At 43.7% G+C, this 26,779-nt stretch overlaps 1 protein-coding gene across 2 annotated transcripts in view; it reads left to right on the top strand.

Moving 5' to 3' along the window:
* The window catches only part of GART (phosphoribosylglycinamide formyltransferase, phosphoribosylglycinamide synthetase, phosphoribosylaminoimidazole synthetase), a 74,275-nt gene that overhangs the window by 41,985 nt on the left and 5,511 nt on the right, over positions 1-26,779 (top strand). For both annotated transcript variants that reach the window (XM_073617160.1, XM_073617159.1), the window contains exons 12-20: positions 1,599-1,693; positions 6,008-6,117; positions 9,257-9,455; positions 11,339-11,590; positions 13,353-13,505; positions 16,720-16,923; positions 19,300-19,449; positions 21,452-21,582; positions 25,112-25,253. In XM_073617160.1, coding sequence (XP_073473261.1) covers positions 1,599-1,693; positions 6,008-6,117; positions 9,257-9,455; positions 11,339-11,590; positions 13,353-13,505; positions 16,720-16,923; positions 19,300-19,449; positions 21,452-21,582; positions 25,112-25,253 — 1,436 coding nt within the window. The remainder of the gene's footprint in view (positions 1-1,598; positions 1,694-6,007; positions 6,118-9,256; positions 9,456-11,338; positions 11,591-13,352; positions 13,506-16,719; positions 16,924-19,299; positions 19,450-21,451; positions 21,583-25,111; positions 25,254-26,779) is intronic.

Genomic DNA, 26,779 nt, shown 5'->3' with positions numbered 1-26,779 from the left:
CTCCTTTAGTGGTTGTATTTTTTTCTGACACCTTGCAGGGTATTTATGCTCAAAATGTTCACCAGGTTTAGGAGTGTGTTTATGGGAATTTTTGACCATTCTTCCAGAAGCGCATTTGTAAGGTCAGACACTGTTGTGGACGAGAAGGCCTGGCTTCTCTGCTGTGTTCTATCTGGTTGAGGTCAGGACTGTGTGCAGGCCAGTCAAGTTCTTCCACCCCAAACTCGCTCATTCATGTCTTTATAGACCTTTCTTTGCACACTGGTGCGCAGTCATGTTGGAACAGGAAGGGGCCATCTCCAAACTATTCCCACATAGTTGAGAACATGAAATTGTTCAAAATGTCTTGGTATGCTGATGCCTCAAGAGTTCCCTTTACTGGAAGTAAGGGGCAAAGCCCAACCTCTGATACACCCCCCCCCCCCCCCCCCCCCCTCCGCCAAATGATTTGGACCCCTGCACAAAGCAAGGTCCATAAAGACATGGATGAGCGAGCTTGGGGTGGAGGAACTTGACTGGAGAATAATCTCATAATTTGAATGTTCTCTGAATAAGCACTGCTGTGTCACACATCTTCACAGAGCCTGCCTTATGAACTACAGAGGTGCTGAAACCATGTGGGGCCAACATGCCCTCTCTGTGGGTGTTTTTTTTTTTTTTTTTTTTTTTTGTTCTATATTTTTTCAAAGCTTATTAAACTATTCTTCATTATCCTTGTGTAATTGCCTGGAATTCTTCTTTATGCTTTTGTACTGCAGCCAGTTGAGAAGTGAAGCTGGCCTCTTGTTTGGGGGAGCTTGCTCTGCATGGCTGAAGGCCTACAAGAGGGAGTGCTAGGTGAATAGGCACCAACAATTTGATATTCATTACTAGTTCAAAGAGCAAAACGGGTTCATAGCAGCATGAAGTCTTGATCGGGAAATTGCATATTGCATATTCCTTTATTATTATTGGCCTCACAAATATCTAATAAACCCTCTAATATTCTGGTTATCGTGAATGACTCCTCTTTTATAGGAACGTTTGATTTGTAAACTGACAAAGTCCTTGAGTGATCATATTGCAAAGGGACTTGGCTTGGGGGTTTTCTTATTCCTTATACACAAGTCTAAATACCACAGCCCAAACTGGAATAGGCTAGTCATGCACCAGAGCTTGCAAATCGTGCTTCTGAACCTGGTCGGCCATGCTGTGTAAAAGCAGGGGGACTCCGTGGTGAAACAGCATCTTTAGTTAAGTATTCTTGTCATATTTTCTGTATTTGTCATTACTCTTAATAAATGTTATACTTTTAATTATTTGGGTGAGCTCTTTTTGCACATATCAAACATGGCCCCAAAAAGTGACAAAATAAGTCTGCAGAATTGCAGTCTCACCAAAACAAAAATTGCTCCCCCCATATATGATAAAGCAGACTGAGTCAAAGAGCCTGCTAATTGTATAAACATTTTAGCATGTGTTACAGGCTCTGTATGTACCTTTTCTACTGTGAATGTAGATTTTTTTTTTTTTTTTTTTTTTTTTTTTTTTTTGGCTGTGACTACACCTTTTTATATTTTTAGATTCTTGGGTATTAATCTTTCCCTGTGTCCTGACAGGCCCCTCACTTACAAAGACAGTGGTGTGGACATAGAGACTGGGAACAGTCTGGTGCAGAGAATTAAGCCTTTTGCTGCTGCCACTGCTAGACCAGGTAAGCCAGAACAATACAATTGACTAAGTATTGTAGAGTTGTATGTGGACCGGGTGTCCTGGGCTTCCCATCTCTGCAGAGCAGATAGTAAAAGGGGTGAATTAAAGAGAGCGTTTCCTCAATTTAAAGCAGCTGGAGGAAGTGCAGAGGCTGGATTAGATGTTCCTGCTACTGGTCACAAGTCTGCTAGGACAAAGAACCTTTTTGTCAGACAGGAAATGTTTAGTTATGTCCTATAGAGGCATGACATCTCCATAATAATGTCAATTGGGAACTATAAATGTCTGTATTGTCAAAGTGTAGGTCTGGGAATTAGCCACATTTACCTTCAAATCCCCTCTAGTTTTATCTCAACATTTTGACAGTACAGTTTAAGGTTAAACCAGTAATATATAGAGTCCAGTAATAATTAAACATTGGACAATAGGTGGGTGACATCAGTCTTGTACCTTGAAACCTTATAGAGGAAGGAAAGGTCTTGGTTAATTGCACAGTGTGGTTTAAGTGGAAAGTGGAGCTTCAATTGGAGGGTCATATGTAAGGATTGAATAAAAGATTGGCGCAAACACATTTAAAAATTCCTCATTGTGAAAAGTTACCTCTGGGTAGATGTTCTAGACCAGTGGTCTCCAAACTGAAGCCCAGGGACCAGGTGAGGCCCTTTGCTTGCTTGTATCTGGGCCTTAGGACACTTTCCTCCCACTGATACAAGACATTACCTCCCACTGACATCAACAATGGGGTTTAAAGGGGTTGTAAAGTCAAAGGCTTTTTTTTTTTATTGTAATGCATTAAGATAAGCCTTCTGTGTGCAGCAGCCCCCCTAATACTTACCTGAGCCCCAGCTCAGGAGAGAGAGGGGACGGGGCCGAACCACAGCGCCTTGTCTGAATGGGCACATGGAGCTTCAGCTCGGCTCAGGTGCCCCCATAGTTGTTTGCTGTGGGGGCATTCAACAGGAGGGAGGGGTCAGGAGCACAAAAGAGGGGCCTGAAAGGAGGAGGAGGATCCGGGCTGCTCTGTGCAAATCCACTGCACAGGGCAGATAAGAATAACATGATTGTAAAGTCCTTTTATTTTTATAGAGGGAAAAAAAAATCACTTTAATGCCTGCTGTTAACATCCAACAACGGGCACTATTCCTCCCACTGACCCCAATGATGGGGCGTTATACCTTCCCCCAGAATCAAACATGCATTGTTTACTCCACTGACACCCAGGAAAATTTCTACTCCCAATGACCATAGTCTGGCACCCCTAAAGTCTGAAGGACCGTAAACTGTCCCATTGCTTAGAATGTTTGGAGACCCTTATTCTAGACCATACGGTGAGGGGAAAAAAAAAGTATTTGACCCCCACCCCCCTGCTGATTTTGTAAGTTTGCCCACAGACAAATTATCAGTCTATAATTTTAATGCTGGGTTTATTGTAACAGTGAGAGAGAGAGAATAACCAGAAATCCCCAAAAAACGAATTTCAAAAAAGTTATGAATTGATTTGCATTTTAATGAGGGAAATAAGTATTTGACCCCTTCGCAAAACATGACTTGGTGGCCATACCCTTGTTGGCAATCGGAGGTCAGACGTTACTTGTAGTTGGCCAACAGGTTTGCACACATCTCAGGAGGGATTTTGTCCCACTCCTCTTTGCAGATCCTCTCCAAGTCATTAAGGTTTCGAGGCTGACGTTTGGTAACTCGAACCTTCAGCTCCCGCCACATACTTTCTATGGGATTAAGGTCTGGAGACTGGCTAGGCCACTCCAGGACCTTTTAAAGTGACTGTAAAAGTAAATTTAAAAAAACAAAACAAGCATATCGTACTTGAAGTAAAGATACGGGACCTCTGCGCTACTATAAATCTGAAATGAATACAAAATTAAAAATAATATACAAAGAACGTGGAGATGCTGCAAAATCAATACAGTGATCACTAGTCGCCTAAATAGGATAGAAAGTATATAATAACATTTTATATGTGATCTTGCGCATAAATCTCAATTGCAGTGAATGGTTGAGAAAGGTGTTGAAAATCGTGTGCGCGGCAAAGTCACCAACCAATAATGAAACTTTCCACCCATAAACTCATCTACAAAAAAATGTGCTCGCATGTGTAACAGAATAAGAATGATCAATACATAACACAATACATGTGTAAGCTCTAAACATCAAAAAGGATGTATATAGTGAATGCTCATAAAGAGTTCAAAATGATAGTGCAAAACACCCAATGTATCCAGTGAAAATCCTAAATAACATTCAAATAAAAAAATTCCAATGTGTAAAACTTTCAAGAGTCTTCACCAGCAGATGAAAAATAATGTGGTGATCGTGGTTCAAATGATATCCCTTCATTGTGCTCCCATTGCTCTTACCTTGAGGGCATGGATCAAATGCCTTGAACCATTCCTAGGACGATCACATCGGTGTTGGAGCCCACACTCAATCTGGATAGGGGATGGAGTCTTGATGCAATAGGTGAATATCTCCTCCAGCCCTGTATCCGGATCCACATGTAAAGGAATAGCCTCCAATGGTGTATTACCACAAAAGACCAATTTATTAAAGATAAAATTATGCTTACATCAAACAAATGAAGGATAAGCCAAAGACCAGAAACAGCGTGTCTCCTCAGAGGAAGTCACGAGGGTGTGACGTAACGTGTAAGACGCAAGGCGTAACCGGAAGCCGTTTACCACGGATCGGAAGTGACGTATGAGGTGGCGAAAACACGCTGTTTCTGGTCATCATAGGATAGGATGCATTAAGGTGAAAAAACAGGAAGGTTTACAACCCCTTTTTTAATATGCTTCTTGAGCCACTCCTTTGTTGCCTTGGCTGTGTTTTGGGTCATTGTCCTGCTGGAATACCCATCCACGACCCATTTTCAATGACCTGACTGAGGGAAGAAGGTTCTCACCTGTCCGTTGTCCTGTCCCCTTGGCAAAGAACACCCCCAAAGCATAATGTTTCCATTGCCATGTTTGACGGTGGGGGTGGTTTTCTTGGGGTCATAGGCAGCATTCCTCCTCCTCCCTCCTCCCACGGTGAGTTGAGTTGATGCCAAAGGGCTCGATTTTGGTCTTATCTGACCACAACACTTTCACCCAGTTCTCATCTGAATCATTCAGATGTTCATTAGCAAACTTCAGATGGGCCTGTACATGTGCTTTCTTGAGCAGGGGGACTTTGCTAGCATTGCAGGATGTCAGTCCTTCATGGCGTAGTGTGTTACCAATTGTTTTCTTGGTGACTATGGTCCCAGCTGCCTTGAAATCATTGACATTCTCTGGTGTAGTTCTGAGCTGATTCCTCACCGTTCTGATGATCATTGAAACTCCACAAGGTAAGATCTTGCATGGACCCCCAGACTGAGGGAGACTGACAGTTATTTTGTCTTTCTTCCATTTGCTAATAATAGCACCAACTGCTGTCACCCTCTCACCAAGCTGCTTGGCGATGGTCTTGTAGCCCATTCCAGCCTTGTGTAGGTCTTCAATCTTGTCCCTGACATCCTTGGACAGCTCTTTGGTCTTGGCCATGGTGGAGAGATTGGAATCTTAATGTTTCGGTGGACAGGTGTCTTTTATACGGGTAACAAGCTGAGGTTAGGAGCACTCCCTTTTGAGAGTGCTCCTAATCTCAGCTTATTTCCTGTATAGACACCTGGGAGCCAGAAATCTTGCTGATAGGGGATCAAATACTTATTTCACTCATTGAAATGCAAATCAATTTATAACTGTTATTTTAGTTGTTCTGTGTCTCATTGTTAAAATAAACCTACCATTAAAATTATAGACTGATCATTTCTTTGTGGGCAAACGTACAAAACCAGCAGCGGGTCAAATACTATTTTTTTTTTTTTTTTTTGTCCCTCACTGTAAAAGTTATCATCCATCCTAATATGTCAGGTAAATACAGTTACCACTATTCCTCAGGCAATGCTGCAGGTATAGGAACTGCAGGTCTTTTATCCGCCCCTCCTCTCGTCCATTTATAGGATGCCTTATGTTTTGTGACTGGTTTACAAGATGCAAGGCATTTTCTGAATAGACCAGAGGTGAGGAGGGGCAGATAAATGACAGGATTGCTTCCCTGTATGAGACCCGCAGCATGCCAGAAGTACAGTGATTGCTGGGATTTTCAATATGTTTTTTAATATGAAACCACCTGAAAACGCATGGTGCAGAATTCATTCATAGAAAGTGTCAGAACCACAGCAGTATAAATGGGCCTTTTACAGGTTTCAGTTCTCCCGTCATTGCAGTTGTTGTTGATGTATATTATTTTTGTACTTATTTGAGTATTTTTCCAGGATGCAATGCAGAGCTTGGAGGCTTTGCTGGATTATTTGACCTTAAAGCAGCAGGATATAGCGACCCTATTCTTGTGTCTGGTACAGATGGTGTTGGCACAAAATTGAAGGTAATTTAGAACAAGAGAAAATATTTTTTATTAATGCCTGACATACAGTAGATGGCTGCTAGTAATTTAATCAGTAGCATCAGTGAGGTGTTGAGGAATAAATATACTATGTGGCCAAAAGCCTGGAAACATTTGACCATCACACCTGTGTGAGCTTGTTGGAATTCAGATTCCAAAACCATGGTCATAAATATGGAGCCGTCTTCCCTCTTACGGTTCTTATAAGCCTGCATTCTTCTGGTAAAGGTTTTTCCATTGACTTCTGGTGTGTCTAGACTACAGAATGGGCCCATTCAGCCAAAATGTCATTTGTGAGGTCTGGTACCTTTCCACTTCATCACATCACATCAGTATGGTCAGTGACAGGGCTCGCCACACCATGTCCTTATGGAGCTGGCTTTGTGCACAGGAGCACATGCTGAATCGGGAAAGAAACTTCCCCAAACAGTTACCCCCAAGGTTGAAAGATCACCATTGTCTAAATTGTCTAAATTGTCTTTTTTGTATCTTTTTAACAATAACCATATGCCCTTCACGGGAAACACTTGAACTCCATAAATTTGAAGGGGGGTCCATATACCCTTGGCCACATAATGTACCTTATGACTCGGTTGTAATGTGAAGTCCAGTTTTGTGATGGGGTAGTTGTGGTATTGTGTAAACTGCTCTTTTGGATATTCAATACATTTTGGGTATTTAGTCATTTTCTACAAATCTAATCCACAAATTGATGTGCTCATCCCTAGTTTAAAATTAGATGGGTATGCAGATCATCAGTTTCTTAAATTGCCAGGTTAGCAATCTTAAGCTGGTCATATTTGGCCAGTTCAGCAGGGACCAAATGGATTTTGATCCATGTATGGGTCACCCTGGTTGTACACGCGTTGCTCTAACGATCAACTTGTGTACAACCAGTCTGTCAGGTTTTTCCTGAATGGCTATAGCTGGCAACACTAATCATGTTCTGCTGGCAGGAAAGGCTCCCCACTGGCAGAACAGAATAGGGCAAGCGAAACTGTGTTGATGGGGGAATCAAGCAACTTTCTTTCCTTCCATCTGTGGTGGAAGCAAAGAAAATTGCATAGTCGATGGCCTGCCTCAGTCGCTGATTCAGAACAATTATTAACGTGGTTCTAAATTCAGAAGGTTTTTATCCTCCTGCATGAAGATAAAAAAAAAAACCTTCTGTGTGCAGCAGCCACCCTAATACTTTCCTGAGCCCCATCTCAATCCAGTGATGTTCTAGGAGAGTCTCGGTTACCCGGTACTCCCCTCCTTATTGGCTGAGACAGCAGTTCACCGGTATGGCTCCTGCTGCTGTCAGTCAGTGAGCCATTGAGAAAAAGAGGGGGTGGGGCCAAACCGCGGCTCCGTGTCTGAATGGACACACATTGCCTTGGCTCGGGTACCCCCATAGCAAGCTGCTTGCTGTGGGGGCACTTGTCAGGAGGGAGGGGCCAGGAGCGCTGGCGACGGACCCAAGAAGTGGAGGATCCAGTCTGCCCTGTGCAAAACCACTACATAAAGCAGGTAAGTATAATATAAAGCAATCAGCACACACAGAACTAAAAATTAGCAACAAATGCAAGCTGAACACTTGAAGGCAAATCACAACACCTCAAATGTAAGAAAAAAGAATAAGTGCAGCGCATTGTATAAGTCCATATACATATAGGGAAGGAGCGATAATAAAGTTCTTCAGTAATGGAAACTCCTCATGAAGGAATACACAAAGAATCCTGTTGACAATATTCAAGGTGACTAATCCTCCACCAGCCAATCCAAACTCTTACCAGATCTGATGGACCTCTGAACTAACAGAAGGTCGTATGAGCTTGTGTCTACAGATGGGATAGATGCAATTGGTGAGTGAGACCGGTGATATCAGATGACCCAGGATTCGATATAAAATGGAATACAAACACACTCGGTGTTCTCCGTATGTTCCATTTAATAAAAGTTTGACAATGTAAACCACATAGGCAGCCGTGACATAAAACGCTGATCAGTGATACAAACTAACAGCAATATAAAAACCAGCAGTGCGCTTGAGACAGCTGTGGGTGACGTCTGTGTAATAGCGCCTCCTCCCGTACGTGTTGCGTCCTATGGGACTTCGTCAGAGGTCAGTCCAGATTTGGTAAGAGTTTGGATTGGCTGGAGGTTTAGTCACCTTGAATATTATCAACCCGGATTCTTTGTGTATTCCATCACAAGATGTTTCCATTACTGAAGAACTTTATTATCGCTCCTTCCCTATATGTATATGGACTTATACAATGCGCTACACATTCTTTTTTCTTACAGGTAAGTATAACATGTTTGTTATTTTTTAAATTGGGGGGAGGGGGGGGGGGGGACTTTTTAGTATCCTATCATATATTTGGACTGATGATAGAACTCAAGGTCTGAGTCGCTGAGTAAAAGCTCGGGGATCATTATGATTGCCAGCTGACCTATTTAGAAGAGGTCTTAGTGGTAGCCTCCATGTTTAACGCCACCCTTCTCTTTAAACGCATGGCTTCACTAGTGAATTCTGGTAACTGATTTTCATAAGAAATTCGTTGTTGCATTTAGACTATGTATGTTTCTATTGAAAAGGCTGTTTAAATGTTATTTTTATCATTTTTAGTTAGAGTAACTTATTGAGTAAAAAAAACATTCCCCTCTGGGTGATCTATGTACATTGCAAGGATTTTAACAAACTGTTGCAGATTCGTACCTTTTTGTTGTTCTGAAGAAATCTCTGTAGGTTTCTCTGTGTCCATGTGGTAAGTTAATCTAATGGGAAGTGTTTTCATAATTCTCAATCAGCTGCTGCACTTGCAGGGCTCCCTTGAGGAAAATTGCGGGGTCTGCATCCCTTTTTGGAGGGAAGTTTCTATTGGGGAGTAAAATGTGAGAGGGCATTCTGTATACATTCTATGTACAGAACACCTCCAGGTAGCTTTATTGCATTTTATAGAAAATTACAGAGCTACAGATTGAAAAAGAAATGTCCCTTTTTGATATCATTCAATAGCAATATGACTTGAGTCAAAATTTTATATACTATATTATTTTCATTTGCTATTTTTTTTTTTTTTTTTTTCTTTCCACCATGAAAGTGGAATTACCCTCTTATTGTTCCCTATTGTAGATTGCACAGGCCTGTAACAAACACGACACCATTGGACAGGATCTAGTGGCCATGTGCGTAAATGACATCCTGGCGCAGGGGGCAGAACCTCTGTTCTTCTTGGACTACTTTGCCTGCGGGGCACTGGATGTGTCTGTGGCGGCCCCTGTGGTCTCTGGTATCGCCAAGGCTTGCCAAATGGCTGGATGTGCTCTTCTGGGTAACTATCCTTCTGTAAAAGCACACGCACTCTCACACTCTTCAGTGCCTCCTCCTCAGACAAGTAATGTCTCATGCTTTTATGTACAATTTGGAATAAAGGGCTCTATAACATTGGCCTATATTTGCACTATACACTAGAACTGGGGTGCTCCAACTTTTTGTAGAGTGTGGGCCATTTAAGTGATTTGGTAAGCGGTTGCGGGCCACAACAAACTTTGATTTTTTTTTTTTTTTTTTTTCCGTCCAAACCGCAAATGTAAACGAGCCTTTACTGTCCTGAGTCGCCTTTTATAAGGCTGCTATCACATTGATGCACTGCGGTTTTTGCAGCACAGAAGGTGAAAAACCATGAGACTTTACAACTCCTTTTTAAGATGAGAATTCGACTTGAAGGCGACTTCCATTAAAGTCCTATGGGCCCAAGTCGGATAGAAGTCGCCTTGAATTAATACACAAACCTTTTCTAAAGTCGGAGTGACTTCAGTAGTGCTAACTTTAAGAAAGCTCTCATTGGCCAATATGGGATTTCAGATGTCACGGGACTTGGGGTCTCACAAGTTGGATCCCAAGTCGCGGCAGTGTGACCTGAGCTTAAGGCTTATTTTGTTTCTGTGCCCAAAACAATCAGAGTGAGCTAGTCTTCTAGGCTGGGATACAGACGGCAATGAAAAAAAAAAAAAGAAGAATGACCGGTTTCCAAGCCTCCCTACTCTATTTAAAACTGAAAAACAAGCTTTGGCTATTCATATACTAACGTTACTAAACCCAGTGATATGAAAATAGTTCCTCTACCTCCCCACAGTGCTCACCGCTTATAAATCTTTTTACATTAAAATATTGCCACTATATAATTTTTTTGCTGATCTGTATACCACAGTCACATGATAAACTGCACAGTTTTGTCCAAAGCTCAGTTTTTTCAGGTAGGAGGAGATTTCCACTACAGCCTGTATACACGCCCACATGTGTGTCCATATCATGTGACCTGAACAGTTCAACTGAAACGGGAAATGTTCTCTCCAGCAATAAAGACTAAACTGAGCATGTGCAGGATGGCTACCCTCACTATATTATATGGACTTGCCAAGATAGACAGTGCAGAAGGGAAGGATCTGTCCATATAGTGTCAAAGAGCCTTTTTACACAATGCAGAGGATTAACCCCTTGAGTTCCTCAGTGAATATAACAAGCATGCTATTCTGCATATACAGACAGATTTTTACTGTTGTGGGTTTAGTAACACTTTAAGCTTTCCACCACCTGTACAAGCACATTTTAATGTTGGAGTGGGAAAGGGTTAAAATCATTCTGTAACCCCATTGTGAATATTTGCCCTATGAGAAACAAAAGACAAAAATTTTGTCTGGTACTAATAAAATAATTCATGGGTGTAAATCAAAGTCCAGTGCATCATTGCAGTCTTTAGTTGTAATATATCTATGTGGATATTTGCCCTACCTTTCCTGTGACACCCATGTAAGAAATGACTTTGAGGATGGGGGTGGGGATTTTATGTTATCCAAAAGACTGGAAGGCATAGGCAAAAACTAAAACCTTGCCAAAAGTTTGACTGTGTCCCCATTAGAGGGATTTCCCATTGCTTCTTGCCCTGGCAGGAAGTGATGGGAAGTCTCCCCAGTGGGGACACGGCAATGAAAACTGGAAGAGGCTCTAACCCTTCCTTCCCCTGCTCTTTCAAACACTGGTTTTGGTTAAGCTTTAATATAGGAGCGATATACGATGAAGCCTAAATCCTGCAGAAACAGACACCCTTATCAGATTTGGATAAATCTATTGTGTGTTGCCTTTTACTTACTGATACTCCTTTTTTTTTTATTTTGGTAATGTTGTTGTGTAATATGTGTTCTGTTCTCCTGGCAGGGGGCGAGACAGCGGAGATGCCGGGCATGTACCCCCTGGGGGAGTATGACCTGGCTGGGTTCGCTGTAGGAGCTGTGGAGAGGGGCCACATGCTGCCGTTACTGGACAGGATCACGGCAGGGGATCTGGTTATCGGTGTGGCTTCCTCCGGGGTCCACAGCAATGGTTTCAGTCTGGTGAGGAAGATTCTGGAGAAGTCTAGCCTGGACTTCTCCTCTCCAGCCCCCTTTGGCTGTGGGACACAGACACTTGGTGAGTGTGCGCTGCATCAGTGGAGTAACCGCGTAATAACTGTTTTTGCAAATTTAACACAACTTTCAGATCTTCTGTGAAGTTTAATGTTACCCGATCACTAGTATGAAATAATCCAGCCAGAAGCCTCTTGTGAAGGAAGAAATTTGGATACCAAAGCTGGCCATACATTAAGTACTTTTTTTTTTTTTTTTTTTTTATAAACTCCCTCTGTTCTCTATTGCATAAAAGCTGGGGGAGGAGAAGCAGCAGTACACCGAGCTTCCCAGTGAATGGCTGTGCAGCAGGGGCATGTCAGGACAAGTCTAATCATTTGAGGAGAGCACACTGAGTTCCCAGCATAGCTAGAGAACTGACCACAGTGTGGTCAGTTATTAATAGGAAAGCAGAGGGACTAGCAGGTCAGGAACGCCAGGAATTTCACACAGAACAGAATACTTTTTTTTTTTTTTTTTACAGGTACATAATACAGCAGGCACATATCAGGAATATAAAACGTTGGGGTAACAAACGCTTTAAAGTGGTTAACTTCTTTCAAATCCTCCCATCCCCTCTGTACCATAAGTGTCCCTGTGTATTAGGGGTGCAACGGATCAAAAAACTCACGGTTCGGATCGTTCCTCGGATCAGGAGTCACGGTTCAGATCATTTTCGGATCAACAAAAAAAAAAATCTCCCCCACTGTAATATCCACAATCTCCGTATTGGCAGAGTATTGCAGGGTATTGGCGGGTATATTGGCAGACTATTGGCAGGGTATGGCAGACTTTTGCAGAGTATTGTCAGGGCATTGCAGCAGGGTATTGCAGAGTATTGGCAGGGTATTGCAGCAGAGCATTGCAGAGTATTGGCAGGGCATTGCAGAGTATTGGCACTGCTGCCATCCGATCTCTCCCCTCCACTGTACAGATCAGTACACAGAGGGGAGAGAGGAACCGGCGTCATGACATGACGCCGGTTTGTTACAAGTGACCGCTCCGTCATTTGACGGAGCGATCACATGCTAAACGGCCGCCGGGTGTACCAAGATGGCCGCCGCTCCGGAGCTAGGCTGATGCCGCGGCCTTTCCTATGGCCGAGGCCACAGAGCGCTCCGCGGATCGCTGGTGTCCCGTACGGATCAACTTCCGCGGATCGGATCACGAATCGATGACGATCCGTTGCACCCCTACTGTGTATTGGAAAAAATATGCCGGATTGTACCTAATAATAAGCTCGGCTCCCGGCGCTCAGCTGACTTGTCAGCTCTCTTCTCTCTCGGCTCACAGTTCCAGTGGGCGGGGCTGAGCACTCCCGCTGACGTCAGCCAGGGAGGAGGGGGAAGAGAGGAGAGAGAGACGACAGTCAGCAGGGCGCCAGGAGCCACGGTCATATAGGTACAGATCAGCAGACTTTTTACATTACACAGGCACACTTAAAGTAGAGAGGATGGGAGGATTTAGCTGCAGATATGATCGCAGCAGCTGGGGGGGGGGGGGGGGGGGATGAGGACAGAGGAGACACAGGAGAGCAGGACAGCGTATGATATCGGTGTCAGAATACAGGGGGAAGGGTATAGCCAGGCAGGATCAGCCAGGTGTTGCAGGGGGCCAAATGACACAGCACAAGCACTGTGCTGTATAACATGCTTTAAGGGAACAGGATCCTTTTTTTGGGGGGGGGGGGGGTGTTAACAAACGATTTCATGTCTTTATAACCTTTTTTAATGTATTTTTATAATAAAGAAATATATACATTTGTGTTTTTTTTTTTTCTCGAACAGGTGAGATTTTACTGACTCCAACAAAAATCTACAGCAAAACCCTCTTACCCATTTTAAAATCGGGCCATGTGAAAGCCTATGCGCACATCACTGGGGGAGGTCTGTTGGAGAACATTCCCAGGGTCCTGCCTTCATCCCTCGGAGTCAATTTAGGTAAAAGGAAAAAAATGGCAACTAAATCTAACAGTTAATTTATATCAATATATTGTATATCCAACTGCAATTGTGGCATTTTACGCAGCAGCTAAATAGTCAAACTTGTGTTACAATAACTGGGGAGGTGTATTTACTTTTCTTGTGTTTGACACTTCGGCTTGAATGAGGTTTACATGTCACCTGGAATCTTAGAGCCCTTTCACACTGGGGCGGTTTGCAGGCGTTATTGCGCTAAAAATACAGCCTGCAAACCGACCCAAAACAGCCGCTGCTGTTTGTTCAGTGTGAAAGCCCCGAGGGCTTTCACACTGAAGCAGTGCGCTGGCAGGAGAAGAAAAAAACTCATGCAAGCTGCATTATTGGAGCGGTGTATTCACCGCTCCTGCCCATTGAAATCAATGGGGCAGCGCGGCTATTGCCGCGCTATACGAGCGGTTTTAACCCTTTTTCGGCCGCCAGCGGGGGTTAAAACCGCACCGCTAGCGGCCGAATACCGCCGCAAAAACGACGGTAAAGCGGTGCTACAAATAGCGCTGTTTTACCGCCAACGCCCCCACCGCCCCAGTGTGAAAGGGGCCTTACAGTTGCTTTCTTTTCAGTGGTCTGCTCAAATACCATCTCCCAGCTTCTGACTGTACATAATCATACCAATAAAAAAAAAGACATGTTGATGTTTTGGAGCTCTGTTATTTAGAATGAATTCCAGGTATGGAGATGGATATTATTGGTTCAATTTGGACCAAGGTGACTATGTACCTAACTGATGCCCCAGGACACGGCTACTCCAGTGATCTCCACTTGCTTCCCGGTCCCATGCTGGGCAACTGCCTTGCTGTATTCTGAACGTAGGAGGTTGGTTACTCGGCACAGGTGTTGTTTAGAGAATGCTTTGTGTTTTATGAATGAAGACCTTCTCTGATTGGATGTGGTAGAGAGGCAGGTGATGTTGCACTCTTCACCTGGTCCAATTGGAGAATGTTTTGTAAGCTGAGATTACTGGAGTTATTTTCCAGCTTCCAGGGGTAGAGGCCACGTATAGAGTGTGTGTGTGTATTTAATAATATTATGGACCATTAACATGGTTGTGGTCTTGTGTGTTATGTTAGAGGAACTGCAGTCTGCTCACATAATTTGTAATAAAAACATCTTTGCCATTCTGAAGCTTCCCTCCCAACCCCTTTGCATATTATTTTATATATACTGTAATTCTGTACTTGCAAAATATTTTGCAAAAATCTCCCTCCACTAAGTCTGGCTGCATCCATTTTAACTGTGGGCAGCTGAAGCTGTTGCCTGTCCCCTTCCTGGATTTACAGACACACCTCCAGCTCTGCAGCTCTCATTGTCCCTCTTATGACTCATACCCCATCCCTTGCTGGCAAACTCTGAGTGAGAGGGAGAGCTGTGCATGATGTCATAAGCCTAGGCAGAAAAAAAAAATGTTTTACTATCCAAAGTTAAAACAACAAGGGCAGAAGATTTAATAGATGGAAAGATGAAAAAATGACTCGGGCTTCAAAACGCCCTACAAGCAAAATCCCATTCATTTCAATGGCACCTGTTCACATCTGAGCGTTTTGTCACCTGAAGGAAAACGCCTTAAATGCCCTAAGCTCAAAATAGAACATGAGCTTCTGTGGGGCAGATTACAGGAGTTTTTCTGCCTTCTACATTGGTAAAATCCCACGACTTTGAAATGCTCAGGTGTGAATGCAGCCTCAAGGTCCACTTTAAGGTGAAATAAAAATTTTAGTTGTGTTTGGTTTGTTTTTTTAACCCCCTTCCCGACCAGCCGCCGCAGTTTGGGTGGCAGGTTGGCTCCCCTGGGCGAAACGACGTTGCCTTACGTCGGTTCGCTTTTTGACCACTATGGGGCACGGAGCCAGAGCCGATGCATGTGCCCGCCGGGCAACCCCGATGTCTCCACACAGAGACAGAACGGAGATCTGTCAATGTAAACGGACAGATCTCCGTGCTGTCAGGGGTGAGGATAGCGATCTGTTCATACTAAGTATGTTCATACCGGTGCAGAACCTGACTGCACTGGTGTGAACTAGGGATTATTTTTTTTCTAGAAAATTACTTAGAACCCCCAAACCTTGTACAGGCGGTCCCCTAGTTACAAACATCTGACTTACAAACGACTCCTACTTACAAACGGAAGGAGACAACAGGAAGTGAGAGGAAATCTACCCCTAGGAAGGGAAATTCACTCCTGTAAGAGCTATTATGGGGAAAAGGTACCTCCCCTGATGCTTTGTCACCAATCCTTGTTTCCACAACAACCCAAAATTTTCAAAATCCAATTGTCATTGGGACAGAAAGTGAGGGGAAATCTTCTGAACAGGGGCACAGACAGCAAAACAAATGTTACAGGGGTGTTAACCTCTCCCTATGCTATCCAAAAAGCTTAAAAATAGTTTTTTTGGCTGGAGCTACACTTAAAAAATTTACCTGTTCCGACTTACAAACAGATTCAACTTAAGAACAAACCTACAGTCCCTAACTTGTTTGTAACCCGGGGACCCCCTGTATATGTATTTATCTTTTTTTAATAGAGACCCTAGAGAATATAATGGTGGTAGTTGCAATATTTTATTTGCGCAGCGGTCTTTTTAAACACATTTTTTTTGGGGGGGGGGGGGGGGTACATACTTTAATCAATTTAATAAAAAACTAAACAGTAAAGTTAGTCCAATTTTTTTTTTTTTTTTTTTTTTGTATAATGTGAAAGATAATGTTACGCTGCGAGAATTGTTATCTTTTATCCTAAGCAAAACTATTGTGATTCTCATTTTGGCAAGAACCGTGCAGCTCTACATCAGTGTAAAGAACACTCCCAGAAAAGTGACTTCCTGCTTGTGCAATTGGCCCACTGGTTTTCCCAGAAGGTTGCACGAAGATGGAAGTAAAATTTTAGGCATCCCCTGCAATAAGAATTTTTACTTGTGATAATGTGATTATAATGAACCAAATCCCCCATGTAGAATTGCTCTGCAATTACATGGTGAAACAAACTATTTCTTCAAATCTATCTATATTTTTTTTTTTTTTTTTTTTTTTTTATTACATTGGTAAATATTTTTGAAGTTCCTTGAATGAGTGATTTTGGAGTAGCTAACAGTTTCAGACTTCTCCATTTATCATGGTGTTCATGTTTCTGGCTAATGCATGTAACTTTTTTTTTTTTTTTTTTTTTTTTTTTTTTCAGATGCCTTTTGTTGGAAGTTCCCGGAAATATTCTCCTGGCTGCAGAAGCAGGGGGGTCTGTCAGAGGAGGAGATGAGTCGGACCTTTAACTGTGGGATTGGCGCCATCTTGGTAGTGGAAAGAACACGAGCTGAGGAGGTTCTGAGAGATCTCCAGCCTGCAGAGGATGCTTGGATCATCGGAGAAGTGACGTCCCGTCCTGCAGGTCTTGTATTTACGGAGTGGTTAAAGCAAGGGTGTATTTAGAATAGGAAGCTCTGTCAAAACAACTGAAAACCGTTTACAGTAACACCACTTTCCTTGCAAAAAAGCCGCTTATAGGGTGCTATGTGCCTGACACCCAGACAAATGTTGTATATGCCCACCTGTCCACTACTATGTATATTCTGAATTGAGAGTTTGTCTTCCTTGGAACAGAATAGGTTAACTTCCTCTTCCATCATGGAGGCAGAGTCCATGTTTCACATCCTGCCAGGCACGGGCTAGCCAAACGCAGGACAAACAAATGGCCACTGCCCCACCTATGACTGGCCTTTGCAGCAAGGAGACCATGGAAGGGAAACTCATGCAAAACAAACCAAAGAATTTTCCAGCTCCGTTTACTCACCAGTCTGCAACCAACCGACTTATCCTAATAATATGCTGTAAAAACAGGGATTTAGTTTGCACACATTTGCAAATACATGCCTAAGCTACAGAGTCCCGTCAAGACACCCCGGTATTTTCTGTAGTCCTTACTCTAAATATGAGGGCCAACACAGTAGAAGCACATGCAATTATAATGGATAGGCAGATGAGCCTGGAGGGAGCCCACCCCTCCTTACAGGCACAGGGGTGCACTGGAGCCAAACACGGGTTTTTGTTTTTTTTTCTCCACTTGTGTCTAGAATGCCAATGGCATAGAGACCAGAGGAGGGCCCATCATAATGCAAACATGCAGAATTTTTTCCAACCCCACAATCCAGAAATTGCAGACGATGGAAGTGCAATGTGTTACGTTGCCAAGGTATGTTGATGTGCCGCTTAAAATGAATAATGCAGTGCACTGTATGCCACGCATTGTTGTGGTTTGTGGAAACATTAGTAATCCATGGAAGCCTTATGCCCGGTACACACGATCAGAAATTCTGCGAACAAAACTCCGATGAGAGCTTTTTTGTCGGAAAATGCGACCGTGTGTATGCTCCATAAGTCTTTTGCTGGCGAAATTCCAGCCAGCAAAAGATTGGGAGAATGTTCTCCTATTTTTCGGTGGGGAAAAGTTCCTATCCGAAAATGCGATTGTCTGTACAAATTCCGACGCACAAAATTCCTACGCATGCTCGGAAACAATTCGATGCATACTCTGAAGCATTGAACTTCATTTTCTCGGCTTGTCGTAGTGTTGTGCGTCACCGCGTTCTTGATGGTCAAAAGTTCAGAGAACTTTTGTGCGACCGTGTGTATGCAAGGCAAGCTTGAGCGGAATTCCATCGGAAAAACCATCCAAGTTTTTTCTGACGGAAAATCCGCTCGTGTGTACGAGGCATAAGTCTATGTTTTTAAGACCATGATTCACCAAAATTTAGGAAGCTTAATCGCATACACCGTTGTCCAAACCCAAACAACCCCCCCAATTACCTCGCAGAGTGCTTATTTATTAAGCATTTTGTTCTTTGATTTCAGCACAGTAGTTCCAATTGCGTTCTCCAGGTGCGGGATCGCTCGAAGTAAATTCTTGCATTTCCCATCTGCTTACTAGGTTTGTATTCCTCCTCCCTCCTCTGCCCGGTCACAGGGCTTGTGTCCATGCAACTGGCGGTCTCCCTTTTGCCTTCCTTTTCCATCCCTACCTCCTCCCTCAAGTAATGTCTGTTTTGGAGACTGGTGCCAGGTGTGATTTCGGGAATAATTAAAGCCATTTGTCGAAGCTTGAGAGGGACAGCTGGACTCGGCAGTGCAGTGATGCCGCACCACTCTGTAGTCCAGCCGCACTTTCTATAGCGTCTGTAGCTCCTGTATAGTATTTATTATTATTTTTATTATTATAATTTTTTTTTTTTTTTTGCACACAAACAGAATATGTTGCCCAATTTCTCGGTAAACGTATAAAAGATGAGGTTTCGCCGAGTAAATGGACTCCCAACGTGCCAAGCCCTTAAACTGTGTGCATGTCTGTGAAACAACAAACCTCTGCATAGACCCGAGGCTGGGGGGGGGGGGGATTGAAAGCTTGTTCGGTGCTCTCACAGTGCACTGATCGAGGGTGCAACTCTCTGCAGATTTCATTGCAAAAAATGTACATGCACACTGATTCAATAGTGCTACATTTCCAACTTTTTGCAAAAGGAAGACTAAAACTTTCATGAGAACTTTTAGCAGCAAAGGAAAATAGGCCTGAAAAAATTGCATGCAGAAAATACATCTAAGGAGAAGAATGGTGCATTATATAAAATCTGACTGCTTGCAATGTTATTAAAAAATTACGCATCAACTTGCACTAAATAGAAAAGGCACTTTAGTTATGTGATCATTTTTAGATGTAGTTTAATATCCGGGTGAGGAGTACCTGAAAAAATGACTTATTGTCTGTCTCTGATAGATTCTTGCGGTGTGGAAGTCCGAAATCTGATGGCAGCTCTGCTTGGGACAAATGTACAGCTGCAGAAGTATGTGATCCCATCTGTCTGTAATGGACAGGACCAGAGGACTGAAGGAAGAACCAGAGTGGCTGTTCTCATCTCTGGGACCGGTAAGCATTTAAAGTGATTGTGAAGGCTCACATTTTTTTTATTTATTTATATTTGCCTGCTCTGTGCAGGGGTTTTGCACAGAGCAGCCCCGATCCTCCTTTTCTGGGGTCCCCTGGCGGCGCTCCTGGCTCCCCCTATTCATTGAGTGCCCCCATGGAGAGCCGCTTTTCATTGGGGCACCCGTGCGGGCGTGATCCCAAGTCCTGCCGCATCCATTGGCAGACAGCAGAACTCCTGGCTCCCGTGTAACTGGCTTTGATTGACCGCAGCGGGAGCCAATGGCTGCTATCAATCTATCCAATGAGGACCCGAGACAGCAGCTGGAGCTGCTCTGCTCGTCCTCATCGCTGAAATGGTCGGGTTCAGGTAAGAAAAAGAGGGGCACTGGGGGGCAGCTGCAGCACAGAAGGTTTTTCACCTGAATACATTGAGATGAAAAACCTTGAGACTTTACAACTCCTTTTTAGGCCTGAAGATTAGTTAAAACCCCTAAACATATTTTCTGAAAGAGAAACTGCGGAATAAAATGGTGGTAGTTCTAATTTTTTAAATCACATAATATTTGAGGTTTAGCACCCTTTCAGTAAAAAAAATAAATACACCAATATTAAGTTTATTGCACACAAACACAAGATTACCCAATTTCTTGGTAACTTATAAAAGATGATACATTTGTAAAAAAAATGATAAAAGATGAGGTTTCGCCGAGTTAATTGACTCCCAACACATCAAGCATTAAATTTTGCGCTCCTGTGAGAAAACCACAAACCTTGGTACACTATATTGTCCTAAGGCAATGAATTAAAGTCCTTACAGGTAATCAGTTTAGAGTTAACACTAAATGGTTGCCCTAGAAAAATAGCTGTCACTTTGGCTTGTGCAGTAACCGGTAACTTGTTGGTGCAATTGCCATTCTTGTATGTATGTGCCTCCTAGGTGCAACATAATATACATAAGGGTGAGTTGTCATGTGTAGGTTTTTGTTTTTTGTTTTTTCGCTCTTAAGTGCTTGGATCTTTTTTTTTTTTTTTTTTTAAACTTTAGTATATAGTGCATACATAGGGGGATTGACAATCCTCCTATCCGGTAACATTTTGTGTGACCTGCTCTCTTTAATCATCAGGGTTTCTATTAGATTTCATGTTGTCGTCGCTGCACCCCACTAAAGCTAATGAAGTACAGATTGTGTTCCATTAGCTGCCAGTGGACGTCACAGCAGAAACTGCTTTTTAAAGTCATCCCAAAGCTGCCAAACTTGCTAAGTCTTTGTGAGAGAGGAGCGGTGAGATGATGTGCATGGCATAAGTAGCTTGGGCTCCTGTAGTTCAACTGGTCAGCGGTGGTGGTCAGCAGTTCCCGGCAGCACGGGTGGTTCCCGAGGCTGAAGACGGTCACACAACGAGCACGTCAGCGGCGATGGATGGGAGGCGTGGTTAAGCATGCGTTATCGGGCATCATGCCTGATAAAGGAGCACGCATGCTCCAAACGCAAGAACCACGCCTTCTGTCCATCACCGCTGATGTGCTTGTTTTGTGACAGTTTTAAGCCTCGGGAACCACCGGTGCCGCCGGGACCTGCTGGACTACAGGAGCCCAAGCTACTTATGCCATGCACATTATATCTCACCAAAATGTGAGTTGATCTTCCTTTTTATTAAACGTTGAATTTTAACTGACATACTGCACTCAGAGTGGCGCCGCTCCTCTCTCTCTCTCTCTCTTACCCACATCCACAGAGTCGCTTCTGCTCTTTACAGCTGGCTGTCCACACTGATACAGACCAGAACCCCTAAACCCTGGTCTGGTCTCCGCAGTGAATTAACTTTGCCTACTGGCACACCTGGACCTTGGAACCATTTCCATATCGCACTAGCTGCATTTCTAGCACTCCATCTTTAATTTTAAGTCTTCTTTATAAACCTAAAAGCTAACTTGTATAATAAAGGCATTATAAAGTATATTTAATCTAGACTTTTTTTTTTTTTTTTCTTCTTGCCAAAGGTACCAATATGGAGGCAATAATTAGAAGCACCAAATCTCCCACCAGTGCCGCCCACATTACCCTGGTGATCTCCAACAAGGCCGGAGTTGCGGGGCTGCAGAAGGCAGAGGCAGCCGGTATTCCCACAAAGGTGATTGGCTGGCTCCCTTGTCATGTGATGTTGTCTCAGCGAGGCTGTGGAAAGTATAATCCAAAGCAACCAATCAGAAATAGTTTCCTAAGCCATTGACTTTGAAAATTACTCCAATAATACTACATTTACTATATTAGAATATGTATAAGAATCCGTGAGCAGATGAATGTCAGGACATGTCCCTAGTATTAACATCTTTTTGTCTAAAAAAAAAAAAAAAAAAAAAAAAAAAAAAAAAAATCTATATGTGAAAAGTGCAACTTTTATTTTGTGAATTTTCCTTTCTATTAACCACTTAAGGACTGAGTCTCCTTTTTTTGAGATGTTGAGAAGTTAAACATTTTTTTTTTTTCTAGAAAATTACTTAGAACCCCCCCAAACATTATGCTTTTTTTTTTTCCTAACACCCTAGAGATTAAAATGGCGGTCGTTGCAATACTTTGTCACACCGTATTTGCACAGTGGTCTTACAAGCGCACTTTTTTTGGAAAAATACACTTTTTTTTTAAATTAAAAAATAAGACAACAGTAAAGTTGGCCCAGTATTTTTTTATATTGTGAAAGATAATGTTACGCCGCGTAAATTGATACCAAACATGTCACGCTTCAAAATTGTGCCCGCTCGTGGAATGGCGACAAACTTTTACCCTTGAAAGTCTCTATAGGCGACGTTTAAAAAAAAAAATCTACAGGTTGCATGTTTTAAGTTAGAGGAGGTCTAGGGCTAGAATTATTGCTCTCGCTCTACCAATTGCGGTGATACCTCATACGTGTGGTTTGAACATCGTTTTCATATGCGGGCGCTACTCATGTATGCGTTTGCTTCTGCGCGGGACGGGGCGCATTTAAAACATTTTTTTTATTTTACCTTTTTTTATTTTTTTTTTTTATTTTTTTTTTAATACAGTTTTTTAAAAAAAAAAGTCACTTTTATTCCTATTACAAGGGATGTTTACATTCCTTGTAATAGAAAAAAAGCATGACAGGACCTCTTAAATATGAGATCTGGGGTCAAAAAGACCTCTGATCTCATATTTACACTTACATAAAAAAAAATGGCTCTTCAAGAGCGATGGGCGGAAGTGACGTTATGAGGTCGCTACCGCCCTGCATTGTTATGGAGACGGGTGGGGGCCATCTTCCCCCTCACTCGTCTCCATGCCCAGCAAGGGTGAAGATCTGATCGACGCTGCCGATGACTCCGGTAAGCGGCGGAGGTAACCGGAGAGCAGCTGGGGGGGGGGGGGGGGGGACCCTCTCCTGCCGTTGATAAAAGTGATTTAGCGGCGAATCCGCCACAGAGACTACTATTATCGGAAACCGGCCAAACAAGAGGATACCGGGGTTATGGCAGCTAGATGCTGCCATAACAACGATATCCCCCTTCAAAGTAAGGACATATATCGGCGTGCGGGGGTCCGAAAGTGGTTCTAAAGCCTGGACATGTTTTACCCTAATGCATTCTCTGCATTAAGGTAAATGTCCTAGTGTTTGTATTCAACCCCCTTTTATACTTGCCTGAGCCTGTTCTCCATCTCCATCTCCATCTGCAGTGGCCCTCCCAGCTCTCTGCTCAGAGGCAACAGCTGGAGCCATTGGCTCCCACTGCTGTCAATTAAATCCTGTGAGCAGAGAACGTGGGGTGGGTACATGTTTCATGTACAAAGCATTTCTTTTTAGGTTGAGAGCTACAAAAGAGGAAGAAATGCAATTTTAAAACTTTTACATATAAGCTGTAAGGTCCTATGTACACAGATCTGCACAGTTTGTGCCCATGGAAATTAATTATAAAAACTCACTGTATGTGGGCATATGTTTTTTTATAGGCACGTGCATTTTTTTTTTTTGTATGAGTGTGCCTGTAAATTCAGGTACTTGTGTATACACAAATACAAATCATTCACGTGCTGAATGTGGGTAAGTTTAGCCCTGTGGGCAGAACTTCACAGCAGATAGGGCTCCCGTGTACATCAGAGCTGGTGTGTGTGAAAGGAAATTCAGTAAAGAAGCCAATCCGCTTATTCCCTGACAAGAAGCATGCTGATAGGACAAGAAAGCAGAGTGACTGACAGAGATGTGCTCATCACTGTGCTGTTTCTCCTTTCACTGTCCAGTCACAGGCTGGGGGTGCTGACCATCAACCTGAGGGCATCTAGCGGCAGAAAGTTCTGTTGGGGAAATCTCAGGATTGAAAGAAACTATCTATAATCGTATTGTTAGAGATTCACCATTGGGTCATAAAATATTTTTGAAAGCAGCTTTTGACCAACTATTCTAATTGAAGTATTGGCTGATCTGTGACAGATCATGGTACATTAAGGAGAGTGATCAGCCATAGATAAGATCTTCAGCTGGATAAGTAATTTGTGCTTTATCTGTACAAAGTCAGACCACCAACTCTATGAACGGTGACTGGCACATCTATTTCCCTGCAGTAATCTGCCATTAGCCAAGTGCTGAACCTTCCATTTTCATTGCATACCTTTATTTTAGACCTGGTGATGTTATCTGTGGGTCTCTGTGCAATGATCATGGCTAGTGAGAGGGGCTGCATGTAACTTCCTGAAAATTGCAGACCACCCTAGGTAATACCTACACATGATGCTCAGCCTTCATGATTAAATTAACTGAAGTCCAGTGAATGAAAGGGGAGGGCCAAGGACAGTCAGTGGGGATGGAGGTCGGGGGGCTCTTGAGTTGAATGATGCTGGATGTCCTCCAGCCAGGAAATGAGGTGGGAACCAAGGATGTGTGTGCGCCGGTCAGGCTGTATGGGAAAGAAGTCCTGTGCCCACCACTTTAAGTGCTGGCCTGGAAGGGAGCTAGCCTATGCTCCATGCAATGGTGGAAAGTGAAGGGTGTCCCAGGAGCTGCACGTCAGGCCAGGCCACGCCCCCAACACATTTCACTCCACCCACCAGAGCTTACGGAGATGGCCTTGTGAGCGAAGTGAAACGCGTTGGGCGTGGCCTGGCAGGGGTCCAGGCTGAGGCTGCCGTTCACTATTATACAGCAGGTCTTCACTTGATGTGTGGCTCTTGGGACACCTAGTCACTTTCATGGAATGAGGTGGGATATATCTGATCTAATGCAGATTTTCAGTACAACTGGGCAAGACTGGAGGTTAGGCTGGGGTTCAGGGCCAGTTCACACCACATGCAGTCCAGTGCATTTTTGTTCTGCATCAAAAACGCATGGAAAGTAGGTTATATGGTTTACAATGGCATAGTTCACATTGGTGCAGTGAGTTCCAGGGCTTTTCCACTCCAGAAAAAAGTAGAACATGCTGCATTTTTCCTGTACTGGAACGCAGTAAACGGCACCAAAAAACGCACTGGACCCTAGTACAGTGGGAAAAAAAGCACCTGGAATGCATCCGGAAGCACACAAAAAACATGCACGCAGAAACTCGACCGCGTTTTTGTGGTGTGAACTGGCCCTCCCGTTTAAAGCAAAGGATTGATGTGACTGCTTTAAGATTGCAGCATACGAAGTCTCAGTCCACAAAATTTGTTCCACGCTTCAGGTCATCGACCACAGGCAGTATAGTAGCCGGGAACAATTTGACAACGCCATTGACCAGGTTCTTGAGGAATTCTCGATCCAGTTTGTGTGTCTGGCCGGCTTCATGAGGATTCTGTCGGGACCCTTCGTCAGAAAGTGGAGTGGTGAGTGATTTATATTGATTCCTACACTTCTAACTTCAACTTGTTCAATTAAGCTTTGACCAAAAAAAAAAAAAAACCTGGAAGCTGATTGGTTTTTTTCTACTGAGCTGCACCAGATTTTGTACTCTCCGGTTTTAGTAAATCAACCCCATTATGTATGTTCTTTAACTTTCTGAGTTGGAATGTAGAGATGTTTATTGCCAAATGCATGGGGAAATATTTATCAATCTAATTGGGAATTCTCTTTGACAGGTTTACATTGTCTTTGTGACCACTGTGCCTGAGCAGCCAACTGTGGCAGATTTGAGACCAATTTGCATATGCGTAAATAAAAAGTGGTCAGGGTCAGGTTTCATTTGGTTGCAGGACTACTTTACCACAACTGAAGGAGGAATTTATGCATTGCGTTGTAAAATTAAAGCAGAACTAAACTCTATTTTCTGCACCCCAAACTGAAAAGGCTATTTTAAGTAATATTCAAAGAACTTGCCCATTCATCTATGTCTCCATGCTGAGAAATTACTTTGAAAAACACCCTCTAGCATTTCTAGCCACCGCCATCTTGAGTAAGGGCAGATGGTTCATTGAGCATTTGGGTTTCCTGGAATCCAACTGCCTTTTTAGCTCAGACGTGCAGGCTGGAGGGTGTGCATAGCTGAGAGAAACCTCTTTCTCTCTTGCCCTTCCCCTCTCCTCCCCCTCTCTTCCCTTCTCTCCTCTCCTCCCCCTCTCTCTTCCCTTCTCCTCTCCTCCCCCTCTCTTCCCTTCTCCTCTCCTCCCCCTCTCTTCCCTTCTCCTCTCCTCTCCTCTCCTCTCCTCCCCCTCTCTTCCCTTCCCTTCTCCTCTCCTCTCCTCTCCTCTCCTCTCCTCTCCTCTCCTCTCCTCTCCTCTCCTCTCCTCTCCTCTCCTCCCTTCTCCTCTCCTCTCCTCCTCCTCTCTTCCCTTCTCCTCTCCTCTCCTCTCCTCTCTTCCCTTCTCCTCTCCTCTCCTCTCCTCTCTTCCCCTCTCCTCTCCTCTCCTCTCCTCTCCTCTCCTCCCCCTCTCTTCCCCCTCTCTTCCCTTCTCCTCTCCTCTCCTCCCCCTCTCTTCCCTTCTCCTCTCCTCTCCTCCCCCTCTCTTCCCTTCTCCTCTCCTCTCCTCCCCCTCTCTTCCCTTCTCCTCTCCTCTCCTCCCCCTCTCTTCCCTTCTCCTCTCCTCCCCCTCTCTTCCCTTCTCCTCTCCTCTCCTCCCCCTCTCTTCCCTTCTCCTCTCCTCTCCTCCCCCTCTCTTCCCTTCTCCTCTCCTCTCCTCCCCCTCTCTTCCCTTCTCCTCTCCCTCTCTTCCCTTCTCCTCTCCTCTCCTCCCCCTCTCTTCCCTTCTCCTCTCCTCTCCTCTCCTCTCCTCCCCCTCTCTTCCCTTCTCCTCTCCTCTCCTCTCCTCCCCCTCTCTTCCCTTCTCCTCTCCTCTCCTCTCCTCCCCCTCTCCTCTCCTCCCCCTCTCTTCCCTTCTCCTCTTCTTTCTCTTCTCTTCTCTCTTGTCTCTTCTCT

The sequence above is a fragment of the Aquarana catesbeiana genome, linkage group LG02 (assembly GCF_042186555.1).
Source record: "Aquarana catesbeiana isolate 2022-GZ linkage group LG02, ASM4218655v1, whole genome shotgun sequence".
NCBI classification, from domain to species: domain Eukaryota; kingdom Metazoa; phylum Chordata; class Amphibia; order Anura; family Ranidae; genus Aquarana; species Aquarana catesbeiana.
Note: the sequence above shows the minus strand (reverse complement) of the source record. Positions and strands in the feature narration are given on the sequence as shown.